The sequence below is a fragment of the Poecile atricapillus genome, chromosome 15 (assembly GCF_030490865.1).
Source record: "Poecile atricapillus isolate bPoeAtr1 chromosome 15, bPoeAtr1.hap1, whole genome shotgun sequence".
Lineage (NCBI taxonomy): Eukaryota > Metazoa > Chordata > Aves > Passeriformes > Paridae > Poecile > Poecile atricapillus.
This window is the reverse complement of record NC_081263.1, coordinates 8,217,289-8,241,769: the sequence shown is the minus strand read 5'-3', so window position 1 is coordinate 8,241,769 and position 24,481 is coordinate 8,217,289. Positions and strand designations below refer to the sequence as shown.

At 60.6% G+C, this 24,481-nt stretch overlaps 2 protein-coding genes across 9 annotated transcripts; both read left to right on the top strand.

The window, feature by feature from the left end:
* The first annotated feature begins 9,167 nt into the window (after positions 1 to 9,167).
* ZNF335 (zinc finger protein 335) lies at positions 9,168 to 19,096 on the top strand. Of its 8 annotated transcripts, none has more exons than XM_058850277.1 (28): positions 9,168 to 9,379; positions 9,850 to 10,081; positions 10,415 to 10,688; positions 11,063 to 11,140; positions 11,372 to 11,701; positions 11,836 to 11,967; positions 12,046 to 12,204; positions 12,318 to 12,588; positions 12,679 to 12,856; positions 12,937 to 13,049; positions 13,226 to 13,244; positions 13,443 to 13,559; positions 13,645 to 13,721; positions 13,801 to 13,961; positions 14,086 to 14,315; positions 14,391 to 14,499; positions 14,578 to 14,672; positions 14,797 to 15,077; positions 15,184 to 15,325; positions 15,396 to 15,785; positions 15,876 to 16,018; positions 16,355 to 16,485; positions 16,927 to 17,030; positions 17,154 to 17,231; positions 17,422 to 17,505; positions 17,670 to 17,735; positions 17,909 to 17,990; positions 18,341 to 19,096. In XM_058850277.1, the coding sequence occupies exons 2-28, from the start codon at positions 9,881 to 9,883 to the stop codon at positions 18,457 to 18,459; spliced, it is 4,164 nt and encodes a 1,387-aa protein (XP_058706260.1). In that variant the 5' UTR covers positions 9,168 to 9,379; positions 9,850 to 9,880; the 3' UTR covers positions 18,460 to 19,096. The 8 variants fall into 8 exon arrangements, with proteins under 8 accessions (XP_058706260.1, XP_058706259.1, XP_058706262.1 ...); XM_058850276.1 differs by lacking the exon at positions 9,168 to 9,379 and adding an exon at positions 9,428 to 9,500; XM_058850279.1 differs by lacking the exon at positions 9,168 to 9,379 and having other exon boundaries at positions 9,600 to 10,081; positions 16,930 to 17,030.
* A 2,345-nt stretch (positions 19,097 to 21,441) lies between these two features.
* Positions 21,442 to 22,183, top strand: LOC131584811 (iroquois-class homeodomain protein IRX-3-like). Its single transcript, XM_058850308.1, has one exon. It carries the CDS (start codon positions 21,777 to 21,779, stop codon positions 22,116 to 22,118), a length of 342 nt encoding a protein of 113 aa, XP_058706291.1. The 5' UTR covers positions 21,442 to 21,776; the 3' UTR covers positions 22,119 to 22,183.
* The last annotated feature ends 2,298 nt before the right edge of the window (positions 22,184 to 24,481 follow it).

The following is a 24,481-nucleotide window of genomic DNA, read 5'->3' as shown; positions in this document are numbered from 1 at the left end:
TGCCTGGGATTTGGGAGCTTGCACCCTCACCAAGACTCTGCATCCTTCCCCACCACCCCAGTGGGTCTGAATGTTTCCAGCACTGGAGATGCCCATGGCTCCTCACCCCATGACCTCTAAGCCCAAATGCCAGAAGTTGAATGGCAGAGCTTCCTGGTACCAGAGGCAGTGCCTGCCCAGGAGCAGCTCTGGGCATGGGAATGCCCCACCTGGGGCCCTGGGACATTAGGGGTGCCCTATCCTTGCTGCACTGCTCTGCAGGGTGCTGCTGACTCAGGTTCCCACCCAGTACAGCACAGACCTTGCCATGGGATGGTGTTTTCCTGCTTCTCCCAAAGTGCCGATGCTTGTGGGAACGAGAGCAGTGAAGGGGAAAGCAAACAGGGATGAGGAGAGAGGGGAAAACAGATGGCAGAGAACAAGGCGCAGCGTCAGCGGGGGGGAGGGAGGACTGGTGTAGCCCAGCAAGGCTGCCTGACACAGGTCCCAGAGCAGATCCCCTGCCCCAGCTCTCACAAATCCCACGAGCCCAAGGGGTCCTCAGCTGGCTCATCAGGAGGATCTTCCCGTTCACCCCACTGCTGTTACTGCCTGTCCTTCCAGTTCCCAACAGTGCCAGACTGGCTCAGCAGTTGCCCCCTCCCAGTATCCCCCCGGCTCTGGCTGAGCCAAGCCAGAAGCTCCTGGCCCAGCCAAAGGACAAGCAGGTTATGCTGGCACCCAGCACAGCTGGGGCCAGTGAGAGGTCAGGGCTGTGCTCCCCATGCCCTTGAAGATGAACCCCTATGCCCAAGGGAGGGCTCATCCCTGGGGCAGCATCACCTGCCAGGTGCCCTGTGCTGGTGGGATGCATCCCAGGGCCACGGCTGGCTGGGCACAGGAAACTCACCGGCAGTGTGGGCTAAGCTGGAAGGAAGCAATAATGAGAAATCAGGGGGTTGCCTCACTCCCCCACCACAGCCCTGCAAGAGCAGCCCCCATTCCCTGGCACAGGAAATTGCTTCACAAGCAGCCGCCATCCTGCACCCGGTGTGACAAACACATCCAGATAAGCATTCCCTCATGGTGGGACATAGCCCAGAAACCCTGCAGCCAGGTCACCCTACAGCCCCCTCCCACAGGGTCCAGCCTGCCGCCCTTGTCCCTGTGGTGGCCCAGCTCTTCACCAGGCAGGAGGCAGTGGCTCTCTGTGCCTGGCTGGGAGCTGAGGTGAGGAGGGCTTTTGCCAAGGGGCCCTGAGGCTGGTGGCTCCTGAGGCATTTGGGGATCAGGCACTGATCCATGTTTCCACTTTCCAGCCTGCCAGGACCTCAGCCCACAGCACAGAGCTGTTGTGGGAGCTGGATGCTAAATAACCCCTGGGAAGATGAACCTGCAGGGCAGCCCCAGCAAGGAGAATTCTGACTCCAGCTCTGGGATACAGTCAGAAAGTCAGATCCAGCTCTAGTCTCTCTGGCACTGTGGCAGATCCTTTGGCCTTCCCCATGCTATTCCCATCCCTCATTTCCACTACATGCAGAAGCTGCAGCTTCAACAGCAGCTCCTGGGCACTCTGCCAGAGCACACATGGCATCCTGTGGTACCCTGAGGGCAGAGCCACGGCCCAGCAGCACAGAGTAGTGCTGGCAGAAATGGGGCTTCGAGGGGAGTGGGGCCTTGGAGCAAGTGATGGCAGAAGGAGATGAGGTCCAATGCCCCACACACTGTGCATCAGCCCCAGCAGGTCCTCGAGCTGGGTGGTGGGAGCTCCAGTGGGGGTTGCCAGCCACAGCTCTGCCCCCGTCCTGGCCGCTCCCACTGACTCACGGCCCCGCTCATCAGCTTCCTCCTGGAACCATCCCGGGGGAATTTCTGGTGACTCTCTGGAGGCTCGTCAGGGAGCAGGGCCAGGGCAGCAGGGAAACCCCCATGTTTGGCAGTGCTGGCAGCCTCTGTGCCAGGCAGGGAATTCTGTGGGATGGGCTGGCACTGCTGCCATGAGCCCTGTGCAAGGCAGCCTCAATCAGCTTGTCTATGGGAGCGGGGTGAAGGCACAGGTTCCTCAGAAAGCACATGTGTGGAGGGAGGCTTGGGGCAGCCGCTATGGCTGCAGGGAAGGAGAGGAGGGCAGTGGTGATGGGGCAGTGCCACAGGCAGGAGAGGGCTGTGGATGGCAGAGACACATGATCTGTGCCCAGCCCAGGCTGCCCATGGCCTTTTTTGCTCCCAGAGCCCCTGAAAGGAGTGAGATGGAAAAACCCAGGCAGACATCCTCCAACCCAGACACTGGCCGAGCCACGAGGTTGCCGGTCACCGCCGTCGCTGCCAAAAGGGGAAGGAACAGCCACCGCAGCCCCTTCACACACCCTTACTCATGGCCACTCTCATGTAGACCCTCTGTGGGAAACTGGTCCAGAACGTCAAAGGGGGCTGGTGCCTGCCTGAACCCCTGACCAGGTCAGAGGCTGACAGGACACAGAAGCAGCTCTGCGAGGCTGAGGGTCTCCTGCTAGGAGGTGCTGGTTGGGTCAGCAGTGAGGTTTGGGGGACTCAAGCTGGTGGGGAGCTGAGGAGCCAGGGGACACCAAGCTGCCACAGTCACTGCTTTACACCCAGGAACCCCAGGAAGGGGACAGGGGTACACAGGAGCAAAGGACAGGCACAGGTGTGTGGATGGCATCAGGTGCCCTCCCAGCATAAGCAGGAGTGTGGTGGCAAGGGGAAGTGGGGTGGGAGAGAGTCAGAATCTTGTGTGGGTGAGACAGCACTGGACTGGGGAGAGCAAATGCCGGTCGCACTGGGAATACGACCTGTGCAAAGGGAAGGGAGCACTTGGACTTGGCAGAAGCCTCAGGGAGAGCCAGTGCCACACAGCCACCACAGCACAGCCAGACACCCTGAACAGCGGGCAGGGCATTACTGCATGCCTCTAGCTGAGCCAGGCAGCCACTGGCCCCACTGCCCTGAGCTACAGTGTCCCAAACCCGTCCCTGTCCCATGGGCTCTGCACCACTCCATGTCCAGGAAGCAGAGCTAACACCCCAGCATTGGCTGCCATAGCCAGCAGCAGTCCATGGTATGCAGTGACAGGAGCACAGGGACACTTGGCATGGGAGCAGGACAGGGCACAGGGAGCAGCTCTGCGTCAGAGGTTCAGAGCCCCTGCTCAAGGGTTCCAGACAGAAACAACATTCCTGCACACAATTCCTGTATCTGCTGTCCCGGCACTGGGCCCTGCGTGGGCTGGGGCTGCAGTCTCCAGCTGGGCCCAGGACCCTTCCTGGCAAACCACCCTGCATGCCACCGACCCGCAGCTGTCCAGCACCAGCAGTTCCTGGCCTTGCACCCATTCCCTGCCTGCCCCAAACTCTGTGGATACACCGTGCCTGCCCCTTGTCTCACCTGGAGAACTCCCCACCTCTCAGCATCCCCTTCTTGCCAACCCTTCACCCTTGCCTGCCTGGTGTCCTGCCCCCTGCAGCCCCTTACCCCCTAGTCCCACTGCCACCCAGCCCAGCTGCCCCAGCCTGATGCTGCTGCTCCCGCACCTCTTGTCTGGGTGAGGATGACGTGGCTGTCACCGGGAGGCTTACTCCTCCCTGCAGGCACTGAAACCAGCGCTGCTGTGTCACCACCCATCCCAGCTGCAAACCACACATGACGGATCCCCTGCCTGCCACACTGACTCCCGGTATCCAGGTGGGTGGCACAGTCACCTCCTGTGTTGGGCTGGGACATCCCCCTCCGTGCCCACCCTGGGAACTCCCCTTATCTGTTGGGGTCCCACTGGAATGCTGCAGGAATCCCACCCAGAGCTCTATTCACCAGCTGCTGGGGCTGACAGCTGGCACCATGGCACACCTCACACCAACACCACCAGCAGCCTGCTCCAAACGTCACAAGGCTCTTGTACTTCAGGACTTCTTTGTAAACTCCATCCTATCCCTTGACCCTCCTCCTGCCTCAGCTTCTGCCTCCAGTTTTGACCAGCCTTTCTTCTCTCAAACTTTCCCACCTGCTGGGAGCAAGACCACGGGGTATTCAGGCAGGTGAGAGGGGCACAGGGTCCAGGTCAGCTGGGGAGCATTTGGGAAGGGGTATCCATGGGCAGCATCATGGCCATCATCCCCTCAGCATCCCCTCTTGAGCTGGATCAGCTCCATGGAAACATCTCCTGTGCACCAGAGGAGTGAGGCAGGAGCTGGGAGGAGAGAAGGGCAGGACAGAGCTGGGTGGCTGCCAGCTCCAGGGGACACAGCTGCTGTGGTGAACCATCAGCACCATGGCACAGGACGGGTGGGCAGCACTTTGTTCCCAGCAGTGACACGGGCACAGCAGCTGCCTGCTAAAACAGGAAGAGCAGCAGTTGTGACAATGACAGGGAACCTGACTGTGAGCGAGGGGACAATGTGCTGCCAGGAATCCATGGCTGTCAGCAATGGAGCGGCTCGGGAATAAGGAGCGGGGGTTTGTGGAAGGTGGAATATGGGCAAAACTGGTGGTATTTAATTGTAAACTGCGCAAAGCAGAAGGAAGGGCGGTAGATGCAACACGTTTGGATTTCAGTAAAACATTTGACAACTGTTCCAGCGCTTGCTGCCAAATTAACTCAGAGCAGCTCAGTTGTCAACACAGGCATATGGACAAAGCCCAGGCAGCCCAGGAATGGCACATAGCCTGGCTGTCTGCCAGGAGCTGCCCTGGCCACACAACCTGAGACCTTTCAAAACTGGGCATGGTGTGAGCAGAAGGCGGCACATCCTGGGCTGAAGGAACACCAGGATGGACAGAGCTGCCATACTGCCCTGGTGGAGAAGGGCTGGAGAGCACCCAGGCAAGAGCCAGCAGACCTGTGGGAGCTGCCATGCCCCCACTGGGAGCAGCCCCAGAGCCTCTGCCCTGGGGTGCAGTGACCTCCTCCAATTGAGGGGCTGGAGCAAGGGAGACTCAGCAGAGCAGCCTCGCAGGACCAGTTGTGGGCAGGGATGCAGGACTGGCAGGGTCAGGAACCCCACAGCAGCACCAGGTACTAACCCCCTGCTCCAGGAGTGCTCATCCAGGCACAGGCCCTGTGCCGGGGATGAGAGCAGGGGACAGACAGAGCCCAGCACAGCTGAGGCCTTTGGGGCCCTGCAACATACACAGTTTTCTGCCCACCTTGTTTATTTTACTTATATTTCAGTAATTTGCTGATTACCATTTTTTAACTAACCAGCAGTGATGAATCAGCAGCACGGGAGAGGTTGGAAACTGGTGGCCTTGGACCGTGGCTCCAAGGTCTCAGGGTCTGGGAAGGAAGCCACAGGATCCCTCCAGAAGGGGAAAAAAAACACTCAGCAGTAGCAGCAGCAGTTCTGGCAGGCACAAGGGAGCCAGCTGTTTGCATCCAGCAGCTCCAAGCACATCCTGGAAAGGCTGTTGATAGCCCCAAAACTTTCAGGAATGGCAGCCATGGCACTGACCTGGGTGTGGGACAAGACACATGAGAGAAGGAATGCATGGCTCAGTGCCACCATTGCTCCGTCTTGGGATCAGGGCAGGCAATGACGGCACAAAAGGAACAAGGACACACCAGGAGAGCCCCTCCATGCCCAAGGTACAGCCACCAGCAGCACCTCCAGGGCCAGTGAGCTGCCTCCTGCCACGAGGACCGTGTGAGGTTTTGAGTGGTCTCACCATCAACTTCCACATGCTCCTCCACTGGGAGTGGCTCCTGCCTGTCCTGGGAGTGCCTGCCTGAGCCCAAGGGTGGCATTATGGCTGAGGTCACGGGTTCAGCCACAGCTTTGGTGGCCACAGAACACAGGCATTATCCTATGGCACTCCCACTCACGCCAGCGCTCTGGGAAATGGGGATCCCAGCAGAAACAGCCAACACCGGGGGAGGCTTCTCACCACAGAAGCACCACCCTGGCACAGGGCAGAGGGGCTGAGGCAGTGCCTAGCAGGAAGTTATCCCAGCTCTCATGGCCACCCTGGCATGGAGCAATCCCCCAGGAGTGCCCCAGGAGCCTTCTCCAGGAGCCAGCATTGCTGGGAAGGCACAGAGCAGTGAGGCAATCTGGTGTGAAGAAAAACCATTTCCTGCAGCAAGGGCTGCTTTGCTCAACGTTTTACAAAATGTGCTGATGCAACTGCCCTTCCCAGGTGGGATATAAATACAAGCCTTGATGTGGATTCGTGCCCTGCAGCTACACAAACATCGCAACAATGTTTTCTTTGAAAAGAAAAAAGAAAACAAGGAGGAACAAACAGCACAGATGACAAAATCACTGGCAGTGGAAGTCCGGGGTTCGGGTTGCGGCGGGGGAAGCTGAGGCTCTGCTTTGGACACCGTGCTCAGCACAACCATCTCCTATTTTGGGACAGTGACCAGAGCCATGAGCTCATGGAAGAGCCACTGTGGGAGCTGGACAAGTCCACTCACAGCTCAGCAAACTGCACTGGGGAGGGGACAGCCTGGCATGGCTATGGGGCATCAGCAAGAACAAGCCCCTGGCTGCGGTCACTTATCATTGTGCACCCACCCTGCCTGAATGGCAGCCTGGCTGATGGTAGCTCCTTCCCAGCGCTGAAGAGCATGGAGCTGGGAAACCTCCCTGGGCATGGGACAGCCTGTCAGCGCAGCCCATCAAGCAGCCTGATAAAACCAGCCTCATACTCCGCCCAAGCTTGAGCTTTGTCCTCCAGGCACAAGCGCTGCGTTGTCTTCTCAGCCCGCTCCCAAAAGGCCTTTAACCTGCTGCTCCCCCCACTAAGGTATTTGGACACACATCCAACACGTGTTGCAGCCATTTTTGGATTCTCTTTAAGCCTCTTGCTGAGATTTCCTTGTGTTTTCTTTGGCTGTGAAGTGATTTCAGGCTCGGAGGCACAACAGCAGAGAATTATCAGCAAGAAGCTGTGCCTCTGGAGCTGAGGACGGGAGCCGTGCTCTGCCAGCCCTGGAAATCCCCCGCTCACCCTGCTCGGGGGCACACAGCATTTTTAAAAATAGCAGGTTACCCATCACAGCAAAGCTCTGCTTGGGACAATTCACTGAGACAGAGGACATGGGGCACCTCTGCAGGGTGATAGGGAAGCTTGACGCAACTTTCCATCAGCCGAGCCAGCACCAGGAGGGATCGTGTGAGCCCCTGAGGCCCCTGGAGCTCAGGCTGTTTTGCCCTGCAGCCATCACCCGTTGGGAAAATCCTTCACTTGTCTCACACAGCAGCTGACTGAGGGCAAAAAGAGGAAACCTGCTGGTCTGACACAAATCCATCCCGCTTCCTCTACCTGGCAGGCAGCTTTAGCCAAGGGTTCCTCTGACCCCACTCCCCCTCCCCAACAGAAACACAGAGCTTCCCCCAACAGGGAGCACAAGGGCATTCCAAACCCAGACAGAGCCGGTCACAGGCAGTCCTAGGCTCTACCGGCGTGAGGTACAGAACTATGGAGAGGGGACATCAGGCACAGGAGCACCTCCCTCCCATCCTCCCCAACTCCACTTCCCCCACTGAGCTACACAGGGCTGCTTTAAAAAGCAGTAGTAGGAGAAAAAAGCTCAAGCCCTCGGTCTTTCTGGGTTTCTGACACGACAGTGACGGCAGCAGCCGGGCGCATGTGGGGACTCAGCCCTGAGGCTCTGGCAGCAGCGCTGCGGCAGCAGAGCTCAGCCAGCCCGGGGATGGATCTCACCGCTGCTGTCTGCCCATGATGGATGAGGGCATAAACCTTTCAAGGATGCATTTAATTAGCTTGAAAAAGAGCCGGAAGGTGCACACACAGCAGCTGGCGGTGCAGCTCCTCTACTGCCTCTGCCGGGCACACGGTGTCTCCGGGAACTCTCACCTGGGGCAGGACACATGGGACACACGGAGCCCCAAGGAAGAGCCCGGGGCTGTGGGGGATGGATCCAGGCACCGCCTGCCTCGCACCAGAGCAGAGCCACAGAGACACCACAGCCAAATGCTGCAGAGTACTGATCCAGCCCAGCACCCATCGGCTCGGATTTCTGGCAGGCTACGTCCATGCTCACAGACTGCGCCAGATGAGACACTGTCTGTCCTCCAGCAGCTGGCACCATGTCAGCACCGGCTCCGGACCGGCCATCCTGGCCAGTGACACGATGGAACTGCCCACCCCGACCCGCACTGCGGGCTGGCCTTGTCTGAGGGGCCCCGGAACCGGCTGGGATGCAGAGCCCTGACCCCCTCGCCCCGTGTGTTCCTTCCACAGGGACCCAGAGCCAGGGTCAGCCCACCATGGCCCAGCCCCAACAGATCTCAGGCACAATACAGCTGCCTTTCCTGCAGAAAAAAAAACAGGATAAAGCCGTTCTCTTTAGAGCACTGCAACATGAGAAAATATCAGTGGGAACAAGGAGCCACCTGAGCGTTTGTTAAAGCCATCACCATGGAGCAGAGGCCAAGCCCAGGCCACTCACAGCTGAGCTCCGCTGGAGGATCTGGAACAGCAGCGCGATCAGCAGTGCTGCAGGGAGCTGGGACAGCAGCAAAGTTCGAGCACATCCCTGCAGGGAATGCTGTGGCATCGGGACGTGGCAGGAATGCCCCACCAGCGGCAGTGCTCTGGGAGCCCCCAGTGAGGCCAGAGCAGCCCCCCAGACTGTGCACCCCAAGCGCGGGTGCAGCCCGATTTCCCCCCAGATCAGGTGCCCGTCACCATCTGCTCTGGGGGAAAACCGTCCCGGAGGGCAGAATTTGGTGAGCGAGAGCCCATCGGAAGGTGGCTGCTGTTCAGACACAGAGCTGCCATCGAAAGAGGCAAGTTCGGCACCAAGGAACAAACGGACAGGAGGTGCCATTCCCCGCCAGAGACCGACGGGGAAAGGGCCCAGCAGCCTGAGGCTGGGCCGCCGCCGGGGCTGAACGCGACAAGGCCCCGGGACTCGCAGGGAAGGGCGCGGCGGAGGTCCCGCGGCTCGGCCAGCCCCAGCCCACAAGGCCCGCCGGTCTCAGCGCCCACCGCGGGCTATGGAACGGGAGCTGGAGCGCCAGGGCTGCACGGCTCACCCGAGGTAAGGACCTCGGCTGGGGGAACACGCTGCCGGGCCGGGCGGGAAACGGAGGGAGGGGAGAGAACGGTGTGACCGCACCGACCGCCCACACTCCGCTCCCAGCCCAGTCCGGCCGCCACTTCCGCCTTCCCGCCACGTGACCAGCGCAACCCGGCGCGACGCCGACGCTCAGGGCCCGGGCGCCGCTTCCTGACGCCATGACGCAGGTCCCACCACCGCCGACCCTTCCGCGGGAAAAGTAGTCCCCGGCGGGGCGCCGAGGCCTCTCCCCTCCCGCGGGGAGCGGGCGGCGCCGGGAGGCGCCTGAGGTGGCGGCCGGGACGAGGAGTGCATCTCCGCTGCAGCGAGCGCTGCAGGCGGGGCAGGGGCTGGCCGGCAGTAAGTAGTCCCAGCGCGGGTCCAGCGCCGCCATATCACTGCGCGGCAAGAGGGCGGGGGGGCATGGCGGCCGCCGTGGTGCCGGCTCCGGCGGGGACACGGCTGGGCCGCGGCGAACCGGGTGAGGGCGCGGATTGGCGGGCGGGCGGCGGCGGCGGGACCCCCTCGCCCCGGCGTGGCGGCGGCTCCCCCGCCCCGGCGGCACCGGGGCCGCCCCGCCGTGTGCGCGCGCGCGGAGGCGGCGGGGGGGACCCCGCGGCAAGATGGCGGCCGAACGCCGGGCGTGGCCGCGGGGCATGACGGGACCGGGGGCGCCAGGCGGCGCCGGGACCCCCGTGAGGCTGCTCGGGACCGCCGGGAATGGGCCCATGGCGGCTCCGGGGCCCCGGGCCTGCCCAGCCTGCAGCTCCGCGGTGGACCGGGACAGCGGGGAGTGGGTGGCGGCCCTGACGGCGGCGGTCCTCTCGCAGGTCGAGCGTAGCGGGTCCCGGCAGGGCGGGCATGGAGGAAAATGCGGTGGAGAGCAGCAGCGACGCGACCCTGCAGGCGGCCCGGGAAGAGCCCACCGAGAGCGGGCTGGGCGTCGGGAGCTCGGAGGCCGTGTCAGCGGACAGCAGCGATGCCGCCGCGGGGCCTGGGCTCCTCTCCCGGACCGATGACTCCTGCGTGGGACAGAGCTCCGACAGCAGCGGCGTCTCCTTGGTAGGTGCTGGTGGGAAGGATGGGGTGGCAGGGAGGGCAGCCGTGGTTCTGGTTCCTAGGGGTTTCTGTAGACATTTCTGACAGACTGAGTTTTGTGGCATTGTCATACCTCTGGTCCAGCATCTGCTTGTCAGTCTGAGGAGCAGAACTCCCCTTAGTATCAAAAGCAGCCCTGGGGGTCCAGGTTTTTGTCAGTACCAAAGGATTTCCTCTGATGCCTTTCCTGGAAGTTTTGCGGTGATACATCGGGTCATTTGCCTAAGCTGGCTGCTCCAGGGGCTTGGGCTGGCGAAGGTGTCTTACCTGAGCTCTTCTGGACTCTTTATCTGCCAGGAAGAGGTCTCGGAGAGCAGCTCCAGCACAGACACCATTCCAAGGATTTACCTGCCAGACTCATCCTCTATTGCCCAATCCACCTTGGTCTCCAGTGTCTCCACTGTGAGCCAATCCATCATGGTGTCAGAGTCCCCACAAGTCTTGGTCCACTCCAGTGTCGTCACTGATGGAGCCACAGTTGTGTCAGACTCCACTGCATCCACTTCCTCAGACCTGGGTTCAGCCATTGACAAAATCATCGAGTCCACAATCGGACCTGACATCATCCAGAGTGAGTGTGTGCTCCCATGTGGAGATGGCTTGGTGGGCTGGGGAGTGAGCTGCCACTGCACCAGACCTCAGGAGGTGGGGGATATATGGACATGGAATTGTTAAGGCTGGAAGAAGCCTCTAAGATCATTAAGTCGTCAGCAGGGTTTTTTCTTCTTGCCTTGCTGCTGTGACTGGAGGGTTTGGTGAGGAGCTCATGTTGCTGGACAGCATTCCTTCTGTTCAGCAGCTCTTTCAGCCCAGAGCAGGCTCCATCCCCAAAGCCAGACCCTCCTCACACCTTCTGGCTTCTGTCTGAACTGGAAGAGCCCCAGTGACTCTACAGCCCCTGGATCTGGCAGTCACCACTCTGCTCTCCTCTCCTCTCCCTGCCAGGCTGCATCGCCGTGACCAGCGCAGAGGATGGAAGAGCAGAGACCACGCAGTACCTCATTCTGCAAGGCCCTGATGATGGTGAGGGAGCTCTTTGGGCTGTCCATGGTGGCCAGCTCTGCCTCTGAGCCTTATGCCACTGGAGTGTGGCCTGGAGTGGGTGTTGCAGCTGTATCAGCCACAGTGCTTCTGTACCACTGTCCTGTTGTGAGCCTGTTTCTGAGCTTGTGTTCAGTCCTGTGCCCCCTCTACATGTGCAGCCTTGGATGCAGGTGAGGGTTTACCCCTTGGCTGAATGGGTTTTGGTTTCAGGTGCCCCCATGGTGTCCCAGATGGCCACTTCTGCTCTAGCCAGTAGCTTGGCAATAGAAGCTGTTGCTGATGGACCTACCTCCACGTACCTTGACCAGCCTGGCTCTTCAGAGCCTTCAGGGCAGTTGGAAGTGCTGGAGCTGCCTGCACAGCCAGACCGAGCCCAAAAAACAGATGGTGGGGAGGAGCTGGACCAGCCAGACTTGGAGACCCTGGAAGAGATGATGGAAGTGGTGGTGGTGCAGCAGTTCAAGTGCAAGATGTGTCAGTACAAGAGTGTCTCTAAGAAAACACTGATCAACCACATGAAAGAGCGTCACTTCCAGCCAGGTGTGTTCCAAATGCTGAGGGACACTGCAAACAGGCTCTGCTCTCTGCTGGGAAGAAACGAGAGAGGAGCTGGAGCATAAGGGCCTTTTCTGGCACAGGCTGGTAAAGAGCTTTCACCCTGTTCTCTGTGGCAGTGGGTTCAGCTCTGGCGCTGAAGAAAGGACGACCACGGAAGGTGGGAGCTGTTCCAAAGACTGAGGATGAGGAGGCCCCAGAAGAAGAAGATGATGATATTATGGATGCTGGTGCTATTGATGATCCTGAAGGTAGGACTTGCCCTCCCTACATCTTAGGTAGCTTAGTGTTTTTCTCAGTTCCTGATGTTTTGGGGCACTTGCTTGCAGAGGACAGTGACTACAATCCAGCTGAGGATGAGCCCCGGGGGCGACTGCCCAAGTATGGCCGCATTGTCCCCACGTCCAGTGAGGAGAGGCCACGTCGACGCCCAGGGAGACCCCGCAAGCTGCATCGTCTGGAGAATATATCTCAGGATATGCCAGAAGGTGAGGGAGGCAGGAGGCAGCAACCCTGTTCAGGGGTGGAACAGGGAGTGGTGCACAAGCTCCTGCAGCCGCAGCAAGAATGTGATGGAACTGTGCTGTGTCCTATGGAACAGGAGGAGAGGTGGAGCCCTTGGTGACGTCCCAAAGCACACCAAGCCAGGAGCTGCAGAACTTGGAAGCAGCCAGTTCCTCTGGTATGGAGAATGGGACTGGTGAGAGCCTGGCAGAGCCTGGTATCAGCCAGTCTGACTCCGAGAACAAGGACCCTTCCTCCAAGGACCCCACGTCCATCGGTGCTGAGGATGCAGATGTCATCCCCCGGCGGCGCGGGCGGCCCTCCCGCCGCTTCCTGGGCAAGAAATACCGCAAGTACATGGGGCGCAGGTGAGGGTGTGCTGGGCCCTCTGGCCTGTGCCCAGGGCCAGTCCAGCCCATTTGTCACCGCAACTCTGAGCCCTGTTCCTGTTCCTACAGGTACTACTACAAGTCCCCCAAGCCCCTGATGCGGCCCTACCTGTGTCGGATCTGTGGCTCGCGGTTCCTCACACACGATGACCTGCGCTTCCATGTCAACTCACACGAGGCCAATGACCCGCAGCTCTTCAAGTGTCTTCAGTGCAGCTACCGCTCCCGGCGCTGGTCCTCTCTCAAGGTGAGCTTCATCTTCCCTGCCTCGAACCCACAAGTTGCCTGGCAGCCCCAGATCTCATGGCCCTGGTCTGCCTCTTACAGGAGCACATGTTCAACCATGTGGGCAGCAAGCCCTACAAGTGCGAGGAGTGCAATTACACCAGTGTGTACAAGAAGGATGTCATTCGGCACTCCACAGTGCACAGCCGGGACAGGTGAGGGCAGCACAATCCTGGGAACTGAATAGCACTGACACTGTTCTTGTCATGGAGGATTCTATGGCTGCCCCATCCCCTGACCCTTTCCAAAATGGAGTTTTGGTGTCTGGGTATATGGCAGCTTGGCCTTGGGGTGTGGCTGACACAAGGGGCTTTTCTTACTTCTTTTTCAGGAAGAAGAGAGCTGATCCGGTGAGTTTGAATACTCTGTTGACTTGAGCTGTTGTATGGGAAGAAGCACATCTGGGTCTTCCACAAAATCTCAATGCCTTGTTGAGTGCATTGTTTCTGGATCTCTTGAGGAAAGCCAACTCACGTTCTCCAATGGGGAGAGGGTAAAGAAACTGGTGAGCTCATCCAGGTGATCTCATCTTTATGCTCTCCATCCAGCCACCAAAGCTGAACTCCTTCCCGTGCCCTGTCTGCAACCGTGTCTACCCAATGCAGAAGAGGCTTACACAGCACATGAAGACACACAGTACAGAGAAACCACACATGTGTGACAAGGTGAGGGGGATACAGCCTGGGGAGGGGCTGGCAGTGGGTGAGATAGGGCAGGAAGTGAACACTGCTTCACTTTGTTTCACCACAGTGCGGGAAGTCCTTTAAGAAGCGTTACACCTTCAAGATGCACCTGCTGACGCACATCCAGGCCATTGCCAACCGCAGGTAGGAGCCCGGCATGCCTGGGCAGAGCCTGTGTCCCGCTCCCCCTCAGCAGGTGTGACAGGTGGCTTTGTCCTGGCAGGTTCAAGTGTGAGTTCTGTGACTATGTCTGCGAGGACAAGAAGGTCCTGCTGAACCACCAGCTGTCGCATATGAATGACAAGCCCTACAAGTGCAGTGTCTGCAAGTATTCCACCTTCCGGGAGGACTTCCTGGTCTCGCACATGGCAGTCAAGCACACAGGTGAGAGGAGCTGTTTGATCGATGTCCTGCACCCTCCCTTCTCCCAGAGATACTCAGAGTCTGTCTGCTCTGCCTGCCACCCCTTGGGGACCTCCTGCCTGACTCCCCCTCCGGGTCCCTGCAGGAGGGAAGCCATTTGCTTGCGAGTTCTGTCACTTCACCACCAAGCACAAGAAGAACCTGCGCCTGCACGTGCAATGCCGCCATGCTGACTCCTTCGAGGAGTGGGCACAGAGGCACCCCGAGGAGCCGCCCTGCCGCCGCCGCCCCTTCTTCACCCTGCAGCAGATCGAGGAGCTGAAGCAGCAGCACAGCCAGGTGCAGGCACCAGCTGAGCCAGAGGCCAGCCCACCGGTGAGTGCCATGCCTGGCCCCAGCTCCTCCCGGTGCTCACTGCCCACTGTGCTGTCAGCTCTCTCTCTCATGCAGGCACCTCTTGGCCCCATCACCTGCCACACGGTTCAGACTGTCGCAGGTGCAGAGCCCTCTGTTCTCTCACAAGGTTCCCTGGAAGGGGCCACCATCATCTATGAACAAGGTATGTGAGCACTCGGTAAGGGGGTTGGATGGGAAAGGAGGTAGGTGAACTCCTGCCTGACCCTTCCTCATCCCCCAGATGTGGCTGGATCAGCAGAGCTGGCCACGCAGACGGCCCTGGATCTCCTGCTGAACATGAGCGCCCAGCGGGAGCTGGCCACCGGCTCACTGCAGGTGGGCAGAGTCAAGGGGAGCCAGGCCTGCTGGGGGCTGGCGCAAGGAGGGTTCCCAGCCCTGTTCTGCTACAGGGGTGTCTTGCAGAGCCTTGCCTCTTTGGCTGAACTGCTGTATTGTGCAGGTGGCAGTGGTGAAGCCAGATGACCCAGAAGAGACACCAGGCCCCTGTGAGCTGCAGGCACAGGAGGAGGACACAAAGGTGGACTCTAAGGAGCAGCAGCAAAAGTTGGTGATGCTGCACATGGCAGAGCCTGGGCAGACACTTGTGCAGGAGGCTTATCGGGAAGCAAGCCTGAGTGGCTCGGAGCTGCAGCAGATCACCATCCCCTTCAGTGGAGCAGCAGAGTACAGCATCATTGCACCCATCAGCGAGGAGATCCAGGCTCCTGGCACACTGTACAGGTCAGCTGTTTGGAAAGAGTGGGGAGAGGGAGGCACTTCTGGCATCTAGTAAGGAGGCTTTAGTGGTGAGGAGCAGGCAGATCCTCCCTGACCCTGTGCTCTCCAGCAGTGAGGAGGAGAGTCCTATGGAGACCTCCCACACAGTTGTGGTGAGCGGAGCTGTGATGGCAGAGGAGGCACTGAAGGACCATAGCAATCACTACATCATGTCATCCAGTGTTCCAGGGAGCCAGTTCCAGACCATGGAGGTAAGGATCTGAGCCTTCTCCCCATCCCGAGCAGCAGTGTGAGCAGATGTGACTGGTGTTTCTCTCGCAGCCCCACAGCGGGGATGCTGCCTTTTCCTCACCTGCGGAGGGCCAGGAGGCACAGCCCGCCAGCGTCAAGTGGCCCCTGCTGCAGTGTGTCACCAGGCAACTCCAGAAGGACTCATCTTTATCCCCAGCATCCGAGGGGCAGGAAGTCTCATCTACAAAGATCAAGTGGCCTGCAATCCAAGGCATGACCAAGAAGTTCTCATGCAAGGTTTCCACAGGCAAGAAGCTCTCATGCAAGATTTCCACGGCCAAAAAGTTTTCATGCAAGATTTGCACAGCCATGTTCACAGGGAGAGCAGAGATGGAGAGTCACAAGAGAGCCCACATTGGGCCCAGCACCTTCAAGTGTCCTGACTGTCCCTTCACTGCCACACTCTGGCCAGAGGTCCGGGTAAGTTTCCTGGTGCAGAACAGCCCTGGGAACAAGGCATTTGGAGAAACCAGGGGGGTTTCTGACACAGCACTTGTCCTCCTGCCCCAGAGCCACATGGTTCAACATGCCAACCTCCGGCCACACAAGTGCCCCCACTGCAGCTTTGCCTCCAAGAACAAGAAGGACCTGCGCAGGCACATGCTGACCCACACCAATGAGAAGCCCTTTGCCTGCCAGGTCTGTGGTCAGAGGTGAGTGATGGTTCTGGGCTGATCCCGCTTTGGGAGATCCCACAGAGTTCCACAAGGTTCTCTTAGCAGACGTGTCTGCCTGCAAACCTTCCCCAGATCAGCCCATTAGAGGAGGCAGTGCCCTTGGGAATGGTTCCTGTTGCAGGTGGACCCAACTTTGTCTCCAAGGAACCTCCAAGGAACCAAGGAGGGTTCAGTCCCTGGGCACTGATGGGAACATGCTGGGAGAGGGGACAAGCCATGTTGTTGGATGTGCTTATGGGGCCTGTGGCCTGCAGAGAGCACAGGATCCTGTGCTGCCTGTGGCACAGTCCACCTCACTCTGCCTCTCCATAGGTTCAACCGTAATGGACACCTCAAGTTCCACACGCAGCGTTTGCACAGCTCAGAGGGCAAAAGGCCAGGGCCGGCTGCCCAGCAGACCATCATCCTGAACAGTGACGAGGACACCCTGGCCACCCTACACAGTAAGACATGTCCCTGGGACCAGGGAACATGTGGATGTCCTACATCTGGAGCACCATGTGGGATTCACCCCACTTGCGGGTCTGGTGGGGCTGAAGGGCCAGGAGGATCATCCTGCAGTTGGGATTGCTGGTGGAGACAGAGATCAAGGGGCTGGGCATGGGCAACTGTGCGGAATGAGGGGGCCTGTGTTCCCTCCAGGCTGGTCCTGGTAGATAGTGCATGTGGGAGAAGCTCACACTGGAAGCAGAGTTCAGGGTCTGATGTGGAGGGTGTTTTCTGCCCATAGTTATTTAGCTCTCACCTTGTGTGAGCAGAGCCCAGAGACTGCCCTGTGCTTTTCACTGGGGCAGATATCAGGCAGTGGCCAGTGGGGAGCAAGGCCGTTATCAGCCCTGGCAGTGTCCCCAGCAGCATCCCCACCAGCTCTTCCTGTGTTGCAGCAGCTCTGCAGGCTGGCCAGGCTGTGCTGGCTCCCGAGCGGCTGCAGCAGGCTCTGGGGCAGGAGCACATCCTTGTTGCACAGGAGCAGAGCGTCACCAGCCAGGTGAGTTGAGTCTCTTGGCCTCAACCTCCAGTCCTGTGTGGCCACTCCTCACAGTGGGGGCCTCCTGGGGGACTGTGGTCAGGCTCAGCCCCATGACCACATGGGCGCTTCCTGACGTTGCAGGAGGAGGCAGCCTACATCCAGGAGATCACGACTGCTGACGGACAGACAGTACAGCACTTAGTGACTGCTGACAACCAGGTGAGGGAACATGGCCCAGGGATGGGAGACTGCCCAGTGGGAAGAGCTGGCAGCAGTGGGGAGAGCAGAAGGGAGAGCTGAAGGCACTGGGGTGGTGCAAACAGGCACAGGAAACAGACCAGATCCCAGCTGTTTTAAGGGGGGTGAGTAGTGGTGACCTATTTCTGGATCTGAATTCTCTTGTTTGCAGGTTCAGTACATTATTGCCCAGGAAGGCGTCCCACACTTGCTTCCCCAAGAGTATGTTGTTGTCCCAGAGGGACATCACATCCAGGTGAGCTTCAGACTGTCTGCTCCCATTGTGTGCTAGGTGGGGCTCATGGCATATCCTGTGTGAGGCTGGGCCCCTCCTGCTCCCTCTTGCTTACCCTGGGTCACAGCATTGCTGGGGGCCTGGGCAGCCACAGACCCTACTGCAGCCTCACTGATTGTCCTCAGGTGCAGGACGGTCAGATCACCCATATCCAGTACGAGCAGGGTGGCCAGTTCCTCCCGGAGTCGCAGGTAAGGAGCCAGGCATAGTGGCAGGAGCTGGAGGGTGGGTCTGAGCTTGCAGTTGGAGAGGGATATGTGAAATAGAGGGAGCTCATGGGCTGGTGCCTGAGTGCAGCAACCATGGCTGGAGCGGCTCCAGGAGGAACCCTCCCCTCAGGGATTCCCTATTTTCCCCTGTGTAGATCCAGTACATGCCCGTGTCACCTGAGCAGCAGCTCGTCACCCAGGCACAGCTGGAAGCAGCAGCACACTCAGCTGTCTCAGGTAGTAGCAGGGCCCTTTGCCAGAAGGGCCAGTCCTCCCAGGGTTTGGGGGTGCCAGTCCTGTTGCTGGAGTTGGCAGCAAGTCCTGCAGCAGCCCTTGGTGGGAGGGCTGGGAATATTGGGTTTGATCATTGTTTTGCTGCCAGCCATGGTGTCCAAGGGCAGATATTTGCTGGTCCCAGCCTGTCAGTTCTGGAACGGGGTTATCCGGAGCTTGGCTCCGTGCTGGAGCCTCACATGGGCAGGGTCACCTCACGTCCCTTCCCTGGGGGCAGGCGAGGAATATGGAGGGGAGCCCTAAGTAGCCACCAGCTCCACCTGCCCTCAGTCACTGACCCACCTCCCCTGCAGCAGTGGCGGATGCGGCGATGGCCCAGGCGCAGGGCGTCTTCACCACCGAGGCAGCAGCGGAGCAGATGCAGCAGCTGCAGCCGGGGATCCACTACGATGTCATCACGCTGTCGGACTAGCACCGGGCAGGGCCGCACCGTGCCAGGCAGGCGGCCGCACCGGCAGCAGCCGCCCCAGCCAGCAGTTGCCTTATTGTGCCAGGGCTGTGAAGGACACCCCTGAGCCGCGGTGCCACAGACACAGCCAGGGACACGCTGCCGCTCGGCCCTGTGGCGTGGGAGTCCTGCAGCTCCCCCCAGAGACTGCTCAGCAGCCACGGGGGCAGCCCTCGTGTGGACGGTCTCTGCCTGTTGCACTTGATGGTCTGAAATCCCTTTTCCTGAACGGTCCGCGTGGGCAGCCATGGATCGGCGCCTGCCCAGAACGTGAGGATCCTGGGGAAGCCGTAGGGCTGGGCACAACTGTGCTGCAGTGCCAGAGGCAAGGTGTGTGCAGCCACAGCCACTGCTCCCCGCAGCCATGGGGCCAGTGGTCCTACTGTGCCAGCAGCCAGCCCTCCTGTGGTATCACCAGCCTGCGGGCAGGCAGCAGCAGGGCTCTGGACTGGAGGAACCCAAGGAGAAGGAGGCAGAAGATGCTCTCTTTTTCTTCTGAAGAGGGATGGACTCTCATGTTAGTCCATCAGTGATTGTTGGAGGGGTTTGGCTGTGATGTTCTCAAGCTTTGACTATGCTTATGAATAAAAAGGGATGGAGACCTGTGTGTGTGTGTGCCTGGGGGTGCAGGGGACAGGGATGTGACAGCCCAGCCTCAGCGTGGCTGTGGGGCTGAGGCACGTGGGTCCGGGAGCCAAGCGCCGGGCTGGGCCACTCACTGCTGGCAGATGCCCTGGGCTATCAGCTGCCTCCCGCCCGAGTGACCTTGACTCCTGGGAAGTGAGCCGGGCAGCTGGGACAGCGGTGGGCTTGGGGCTGGAGTCATGAAATTAATCAAGTGGTAAACAGCCTAAATCCCGTGTAACTCTGTCCCGAGCCACACAGCACCCTCCTGAGCGGCTTGTCTGGGCGTATTTACATGCGATTATAACAGCTAATCGCAGAGTTTTAGTTCTCTGCTCCTGCATTAAACTGATTATCCATCGAGGGGAAAAAGGCCGGGAAGCACCGTGGCTCGGTGAGAGCCTCTGTGAAGCCTGAGCCCTACGGGGGCGGGGTGATCTGTTGTGGTCTCTCCCTGCCCTCCTGCAGGGTACGGCGATGGCACCGGGGCCGCTGTGGGACCGGGGAGGTGAGGTGTGGGTGGCTCCACACCTCCCCTGAGGTGGCTGCGGCTGATGAGTGGTTCCCAGCTGTGGTTCTGTCCCGCTGCCCTCACACCAGCCTTGCCTGTGCCGGTGCGCGGCTGTGCCTGCCCGGCTGCGGCTCGGTCGGTGTCCAGCTGTGTCTGCCCGCTGTGCCGGCTGCTGGCTGTGGCCCTCCCTCTCCAGCTGTGCTGTGCAGGGTCAGGGTGCTGCGCGCAATCCGCAGGCGCTTTCCTAGATTACAGCCCCATTATCTAATCAAGCAGATCCACGGCGCTGATTAGGGCTGGACGAGTCCCGTGGGGACAAGGTTATGGGGCCACTGCAGGGCCATGGCCAGGGCTGGTCCCAGGCAGCAGCACCAGTGTCCTTGCTGGCTTGAGGCTTGCATGCCTGTGGCTGCCCAGAGCACAAGGTCAGCCCACTGTGGGATGGATGGGAGCAGAACTCTGGGTGCTGCATGTTGGGAACTCCAGGTGCTGCTTGGGCTGTGGCCATGGGATTGTGCGGAGGCTTGAGACCTCTGGGTGCTGGCACTTCAGCCCTGGGACCTTCTGCTGTCACCAGGGCCTGCAGGGATCCAGGGATGTGGCCGGGCTCATTAGCACCGGTGACCTTCGCCTTCCTGTCCTGGCCAGCGCTAAGCGGGTTTGTTACATATTTAATATCCTGAGAGCGTTATTAGTCGGTATTTAATGACGGATACAACCTGTGGGATAATCCCAGTCTTAGTGGGGAGGCGTGGTGGCAGGAGCAGGTGGCTCAGGGGGTCGTGGGCTCTCAAGGCCCCTCACACAGCTGCCCACCCCTGCCCTGCTGTGCCAGCCACAGGAACCCCCCAGTGCCTTGCAGGGGTCCCCACTGTCTGTGGGGCTGTGAGGCACTTCCCCTTCACCACTCTGCTGCAGGGAATCCAGTGATAGGCATGGCAATGCTGGGGCTTGGATGAGGACCTGGCCAAGCTGGAGCAGGATGGGGCAGCATGGGCTGCTGTCCTCCCACGGTGCCATAATTCTTCCACCATCCCCTGGCCCTCCAACCCACCCTTCCACAGCATAGGGGGCTCTGCCACCCACAGCCCCAAATCAGGGCTGGGGTCATGCATGGGACACAGCTCAGCACTGCAGTAAAGCCCCAACTGGGCTGTGTGCTTGTGACTGTGAGTGTCCGGGGGGCTCACGGTGGGCCCCATGCACCAGCCCTGGGTGCCACTGTACTCCGTTTACCCTGTTCCTGGGAGTTGTGTAGCCTGTGCAGAGTTGGGGGCCTGGGAGGGAGCAGGGCTCTGGCTGGTGGCAGGCAGGCGGGGAGGACAGTCCCTGCAAGTCCCTGCCTAACAGTAGCAGGGAAAGGGGGGGTATCAGGTGCCCCAGATCCTGCTGCTGCTCTCGTGGGTGCTAATACCACCTAATCAGCTGTCAGTCACTGCAGACCCCAGCAGCTATAAAACACCCAGGAGCAGCTCCCCAGCTCCTCTTCTGCAGTATGGCAGCACCTCGGGGAGAGAGGAGCACAGGACAAGAGCTGGGGGGCTGCGGGGGGCCTTGGGGGAACCTGCGGGGGCCGCCCCAAGCCCTACTGCCCTACCCCTACCCCTACTCCTGCTCCTGTCCCGTTTTGGCCGGGTACAGCCTCCTGCCACCCCCTCTCAGCCTTGTGACACCCCTGGTAAGTGCCGCGCTGCAGCTCCGGGGGAGGAACGGGATATGGGGCTTTCCCAGGACTGGGATTGGGACCGTGTTGGGTGGTTGGAATCGGGGCTGGGGACCTGCTGTCCCGAGGTTCCTACCCCTCCCTGGCATTCCCCTGCCCCCACACACATACCCTCCTGCACTTGGCACTTTGGGTGCACATGGGAGAGGAAAACGATGGGCAGGATACAGCTTGGCCCTCTCCCACAAACAAAGGGCCAAGCCCTGACATCCACAGCCCCTCTCCTCTGGCCATCATGCCCCCCTGTCCCACCCTGACACCCCTCTGCCCCTCCAGGTCTCAGCACCCTATGAAGTGCCGCTGGGGCTGCCCACAGAGCCGGGGCGGGCGAAGGCAGCGGCAACGCGAGAGAGCACCGGGGCACTGAAGGCTTGGCTGGCACGACACCCCAGGAACCCCTATCCCAGCAAGGGGGAGAAGGTGATGCTGGCTGTGGTCAGCCGGATGAGCCTCACCCAGGTCTCCACCTGGTTTGCCAATGCCCGCCGACGCCTCAAGAAGGAGAACAAGGCGAGCTGGGCCACACGCAGCGCCTCAGACAGCGAGGACAGCGAGGGCGAGGGGGTCCCATCGGGTGCCGTCCCCATTCCCAGTTCCAGCCCCGCGCAGGATGGGTGTGAGGGCAGTCCCAAGATGAGGACAGGCCCTGGGCAGGGCAAGCAGCCCCAGAAACCCAAGATTTGGAGTGTGGCAGAGATGCTGGAATCTCCTTCCAGCAAGAACAGGTGTCCCCCGGGGGTGCCAGTGGTGCTGGAGCAGGTATAGGGCTGGGACAGGCATCTCCTGTCCCCAAGGGCATGGCTTGAGAGACACCCATGGGACGCAGCAGCTGCCTGGCCAAGGAGAGTGGGAGATGTGGGTGGGGAGGGACACAACACAGTAATAAATATGACTCTGTCTTGGGTCTCCTGGAGTTGCCTGTGTGCTGTGGGGATGCTGGTGGGGATGCTGGCAGGGATGCAGGAGTGCCAGTGCTGCAGTGAGCAGCCCCTGTGGAGCAGGGCAGGTCTAAGGCAGAGATCAAAAATAGACTTTGCTCTTCTTGATAAGGGTAATAAAATGGTTAGCAGTGTTAAATTAATCCTTACAAAACAAAACCCAAGGAGGTTAAATAGAGACTGAAGGTTCTGCAAAAAAAAAACCCCACAATGACTAGAGAATAGCTGCGAAGACATCTTTACACAAAGGAACTCCTCCACTCCTCCCCTCTCTGGGACACAGAGTCAGCAAACACGAGACACACATGAGAAAGAAACACAGATGTGATGGGAGCAGCCCCACGAGGAGTGTGGGCGCCACAGACAGAACTATTTACACTATGGACACGGAGCCATGCTGGGGCCAGTCCGGCCGCAGGAGCCCCCGGGCTCTGCCCGTCCCTCTCCTGCCGGGGCCCCTCCGGCGCGGCGCTCAGCGCCCAGCACTCGCGCTTCCTCAGTTGGTGTCAGTGTCCTGGCTCCTGCTCTTTGCTGTGGAGGAGGAGGACAAGGAGCTGAGGGTCTGGCCCAAATGCTTGTAGGCTGCAACGAGCTCCTGCAGCCACTCCAGCCAGTGTGAGCACCCACATGGAAAATACAGTGCTGTTCTGCATGGGAAGGCACCAGGCACTGAGCTTCTCCCCATGGTCCAGGCAGAGCATGCTGTGGGTCAGAGGACACGTGTACCTCAAGGGACAATGCCCCAAAGGAACCCAAATCCTGCCTGGCTCAGGCACAGGGGTTGGCTGTGCAGGGTCAGGAGTGGGGGAACCCAAAGACCTCCAGGCACAGGCACTGGCAGAGGCTGTAGACAATGCAGAGAAGGAGGGTGGAGGGCACAAGGCTGACCAGGATGATGCCCAGGCTGTGGTGCTCGATGAGCAGGAGGTAGATGCCGAAGGGCAGGGAGCTGAAGTAGAGGAGGCAGAGGACGCCCAGAATGAAGCGGGGGATGGCTTGCCACCCCCAGGAGCGCCACTTCTGCCCAGGGCCGTGGCAGGGCAGTGCACCCAGGCTGGTGGGGCGGTACAGCCGCACCACCTCCAGCCTGCCCAGGCTCTCTGGTGGAGCTACATCCTCTGGCACCTCCAGGATGGTGACAACCAGGCAGTCGGGGCTGGATGTGGGCTCCAGCACACTGGGACAAAGGAGTACCTCAGGAGATCGGGGTGGACCCCGTTTCTTGGCCCGTTCCCGGCCTGTCAGCAGTGCCAATGCCTCACCGTCATCCTGCAGCTGCTGCACGTCCCCGCCCGGCACTGGGCTGTGCTGGCGGCAGAAGGGGCAACGGAGCTGAGGGGTTGAAGTGTCCCCCGGGGGAACAATCCTGCGCAGGCAGCGGGCACAGAGGCGATGGCCACAGCGGAGCAGCTTGGGCCTGCGGGCACGGGCGTCGAAGCGGCTGTAGCAGATCTGGCACTCCAGCTCGGGGGACGAGGGTGCCACCGGCAGGGTGGCGGTTTTGCTCTCTGGCTGGGCCATGTTCCTGGTGGGCTGCTGGGGGCTGCCTGGGCTGCAGGGAGGGGGCACAGCTGTCAGCCAGGGCTGAGGCCAGGCCCCGGACCCGCTGCCTCCCACGCGTGGGGTCCCGGCTCTGCTGCATCCCATGGTCATTGTCCCGGTCAGACCCCGCGGCTCGGTGGGAGAGCGGGGAAGTGAGAACGGAATGGTGGCGACAGCCCCCTCCCCAGCCCCGACTCCAACCCCCGCCTGGTGCCACCGGCGCTGGGACTCGCCGTCATCCCGGCCCCTGCTTTGCTGGGGAAAAAATTGCTCCCAGAGGCCGGCACCAGCGGAAGGGCAGCTCCCGGACGCATCTTTGGCCCTCACGGTGCTTGCGGGTTCCCTGGGGCAGGGACCGCACCGAACACCGGTTCTGCAGGCGGCGGGGACCCCGCTCCCCGCTCCCGAGCCGAGCAGCTCCCGGTCCGTACTCCCCGCCCCCGCTCCCGGCCCGCACCGCAGCCTCTCCCGTACCTGCGCTCCGCGGCTCCCGGCGGGGACACAGCGGCGGGTCGGTGCCCGCCGCCGGTGGGCTCGGTGGCACCGGTGGGCTCCGCGGCGGTGGGCGAGGGCCCGGCAGCCCCATGGGGGGAGGCGCGGGGCGCTGCCCGCCGCGCTGCGGGGGCGAGCGCGGCGCAGGGGCCGCCG

Coding starts and splice junctions, on each gene's coding strand:
- LOC131584811 (XM_058850308.1), top strand. CDS start 21,777: ATGCTGGCTGTGGTCAGCCGGATGAGCCTCACCCAGGTCTCCACCTGG.
- ZNF335 (XM_058850277.1), top strand. CDS start 9,881: ATGGAGGAAAATGCGGTGGAGAGCAGCAGCGACGCGACCCTGCAGGCG. Junction 12,589..12,678: donor CGCAAGTACATGGGGCGCAG/GTGAGGGTGTGC, acceptor CTGTTCCTACAG/GTACTACTACAAGTCCCCCA. Junction 15,078..15,183: donor GCTCCTGGCACACTGTACAG/GTCAGCTGTTTG, acceptor TGTGCTCTCCAG/CAGTGAGGAGGAGAGTCCTA.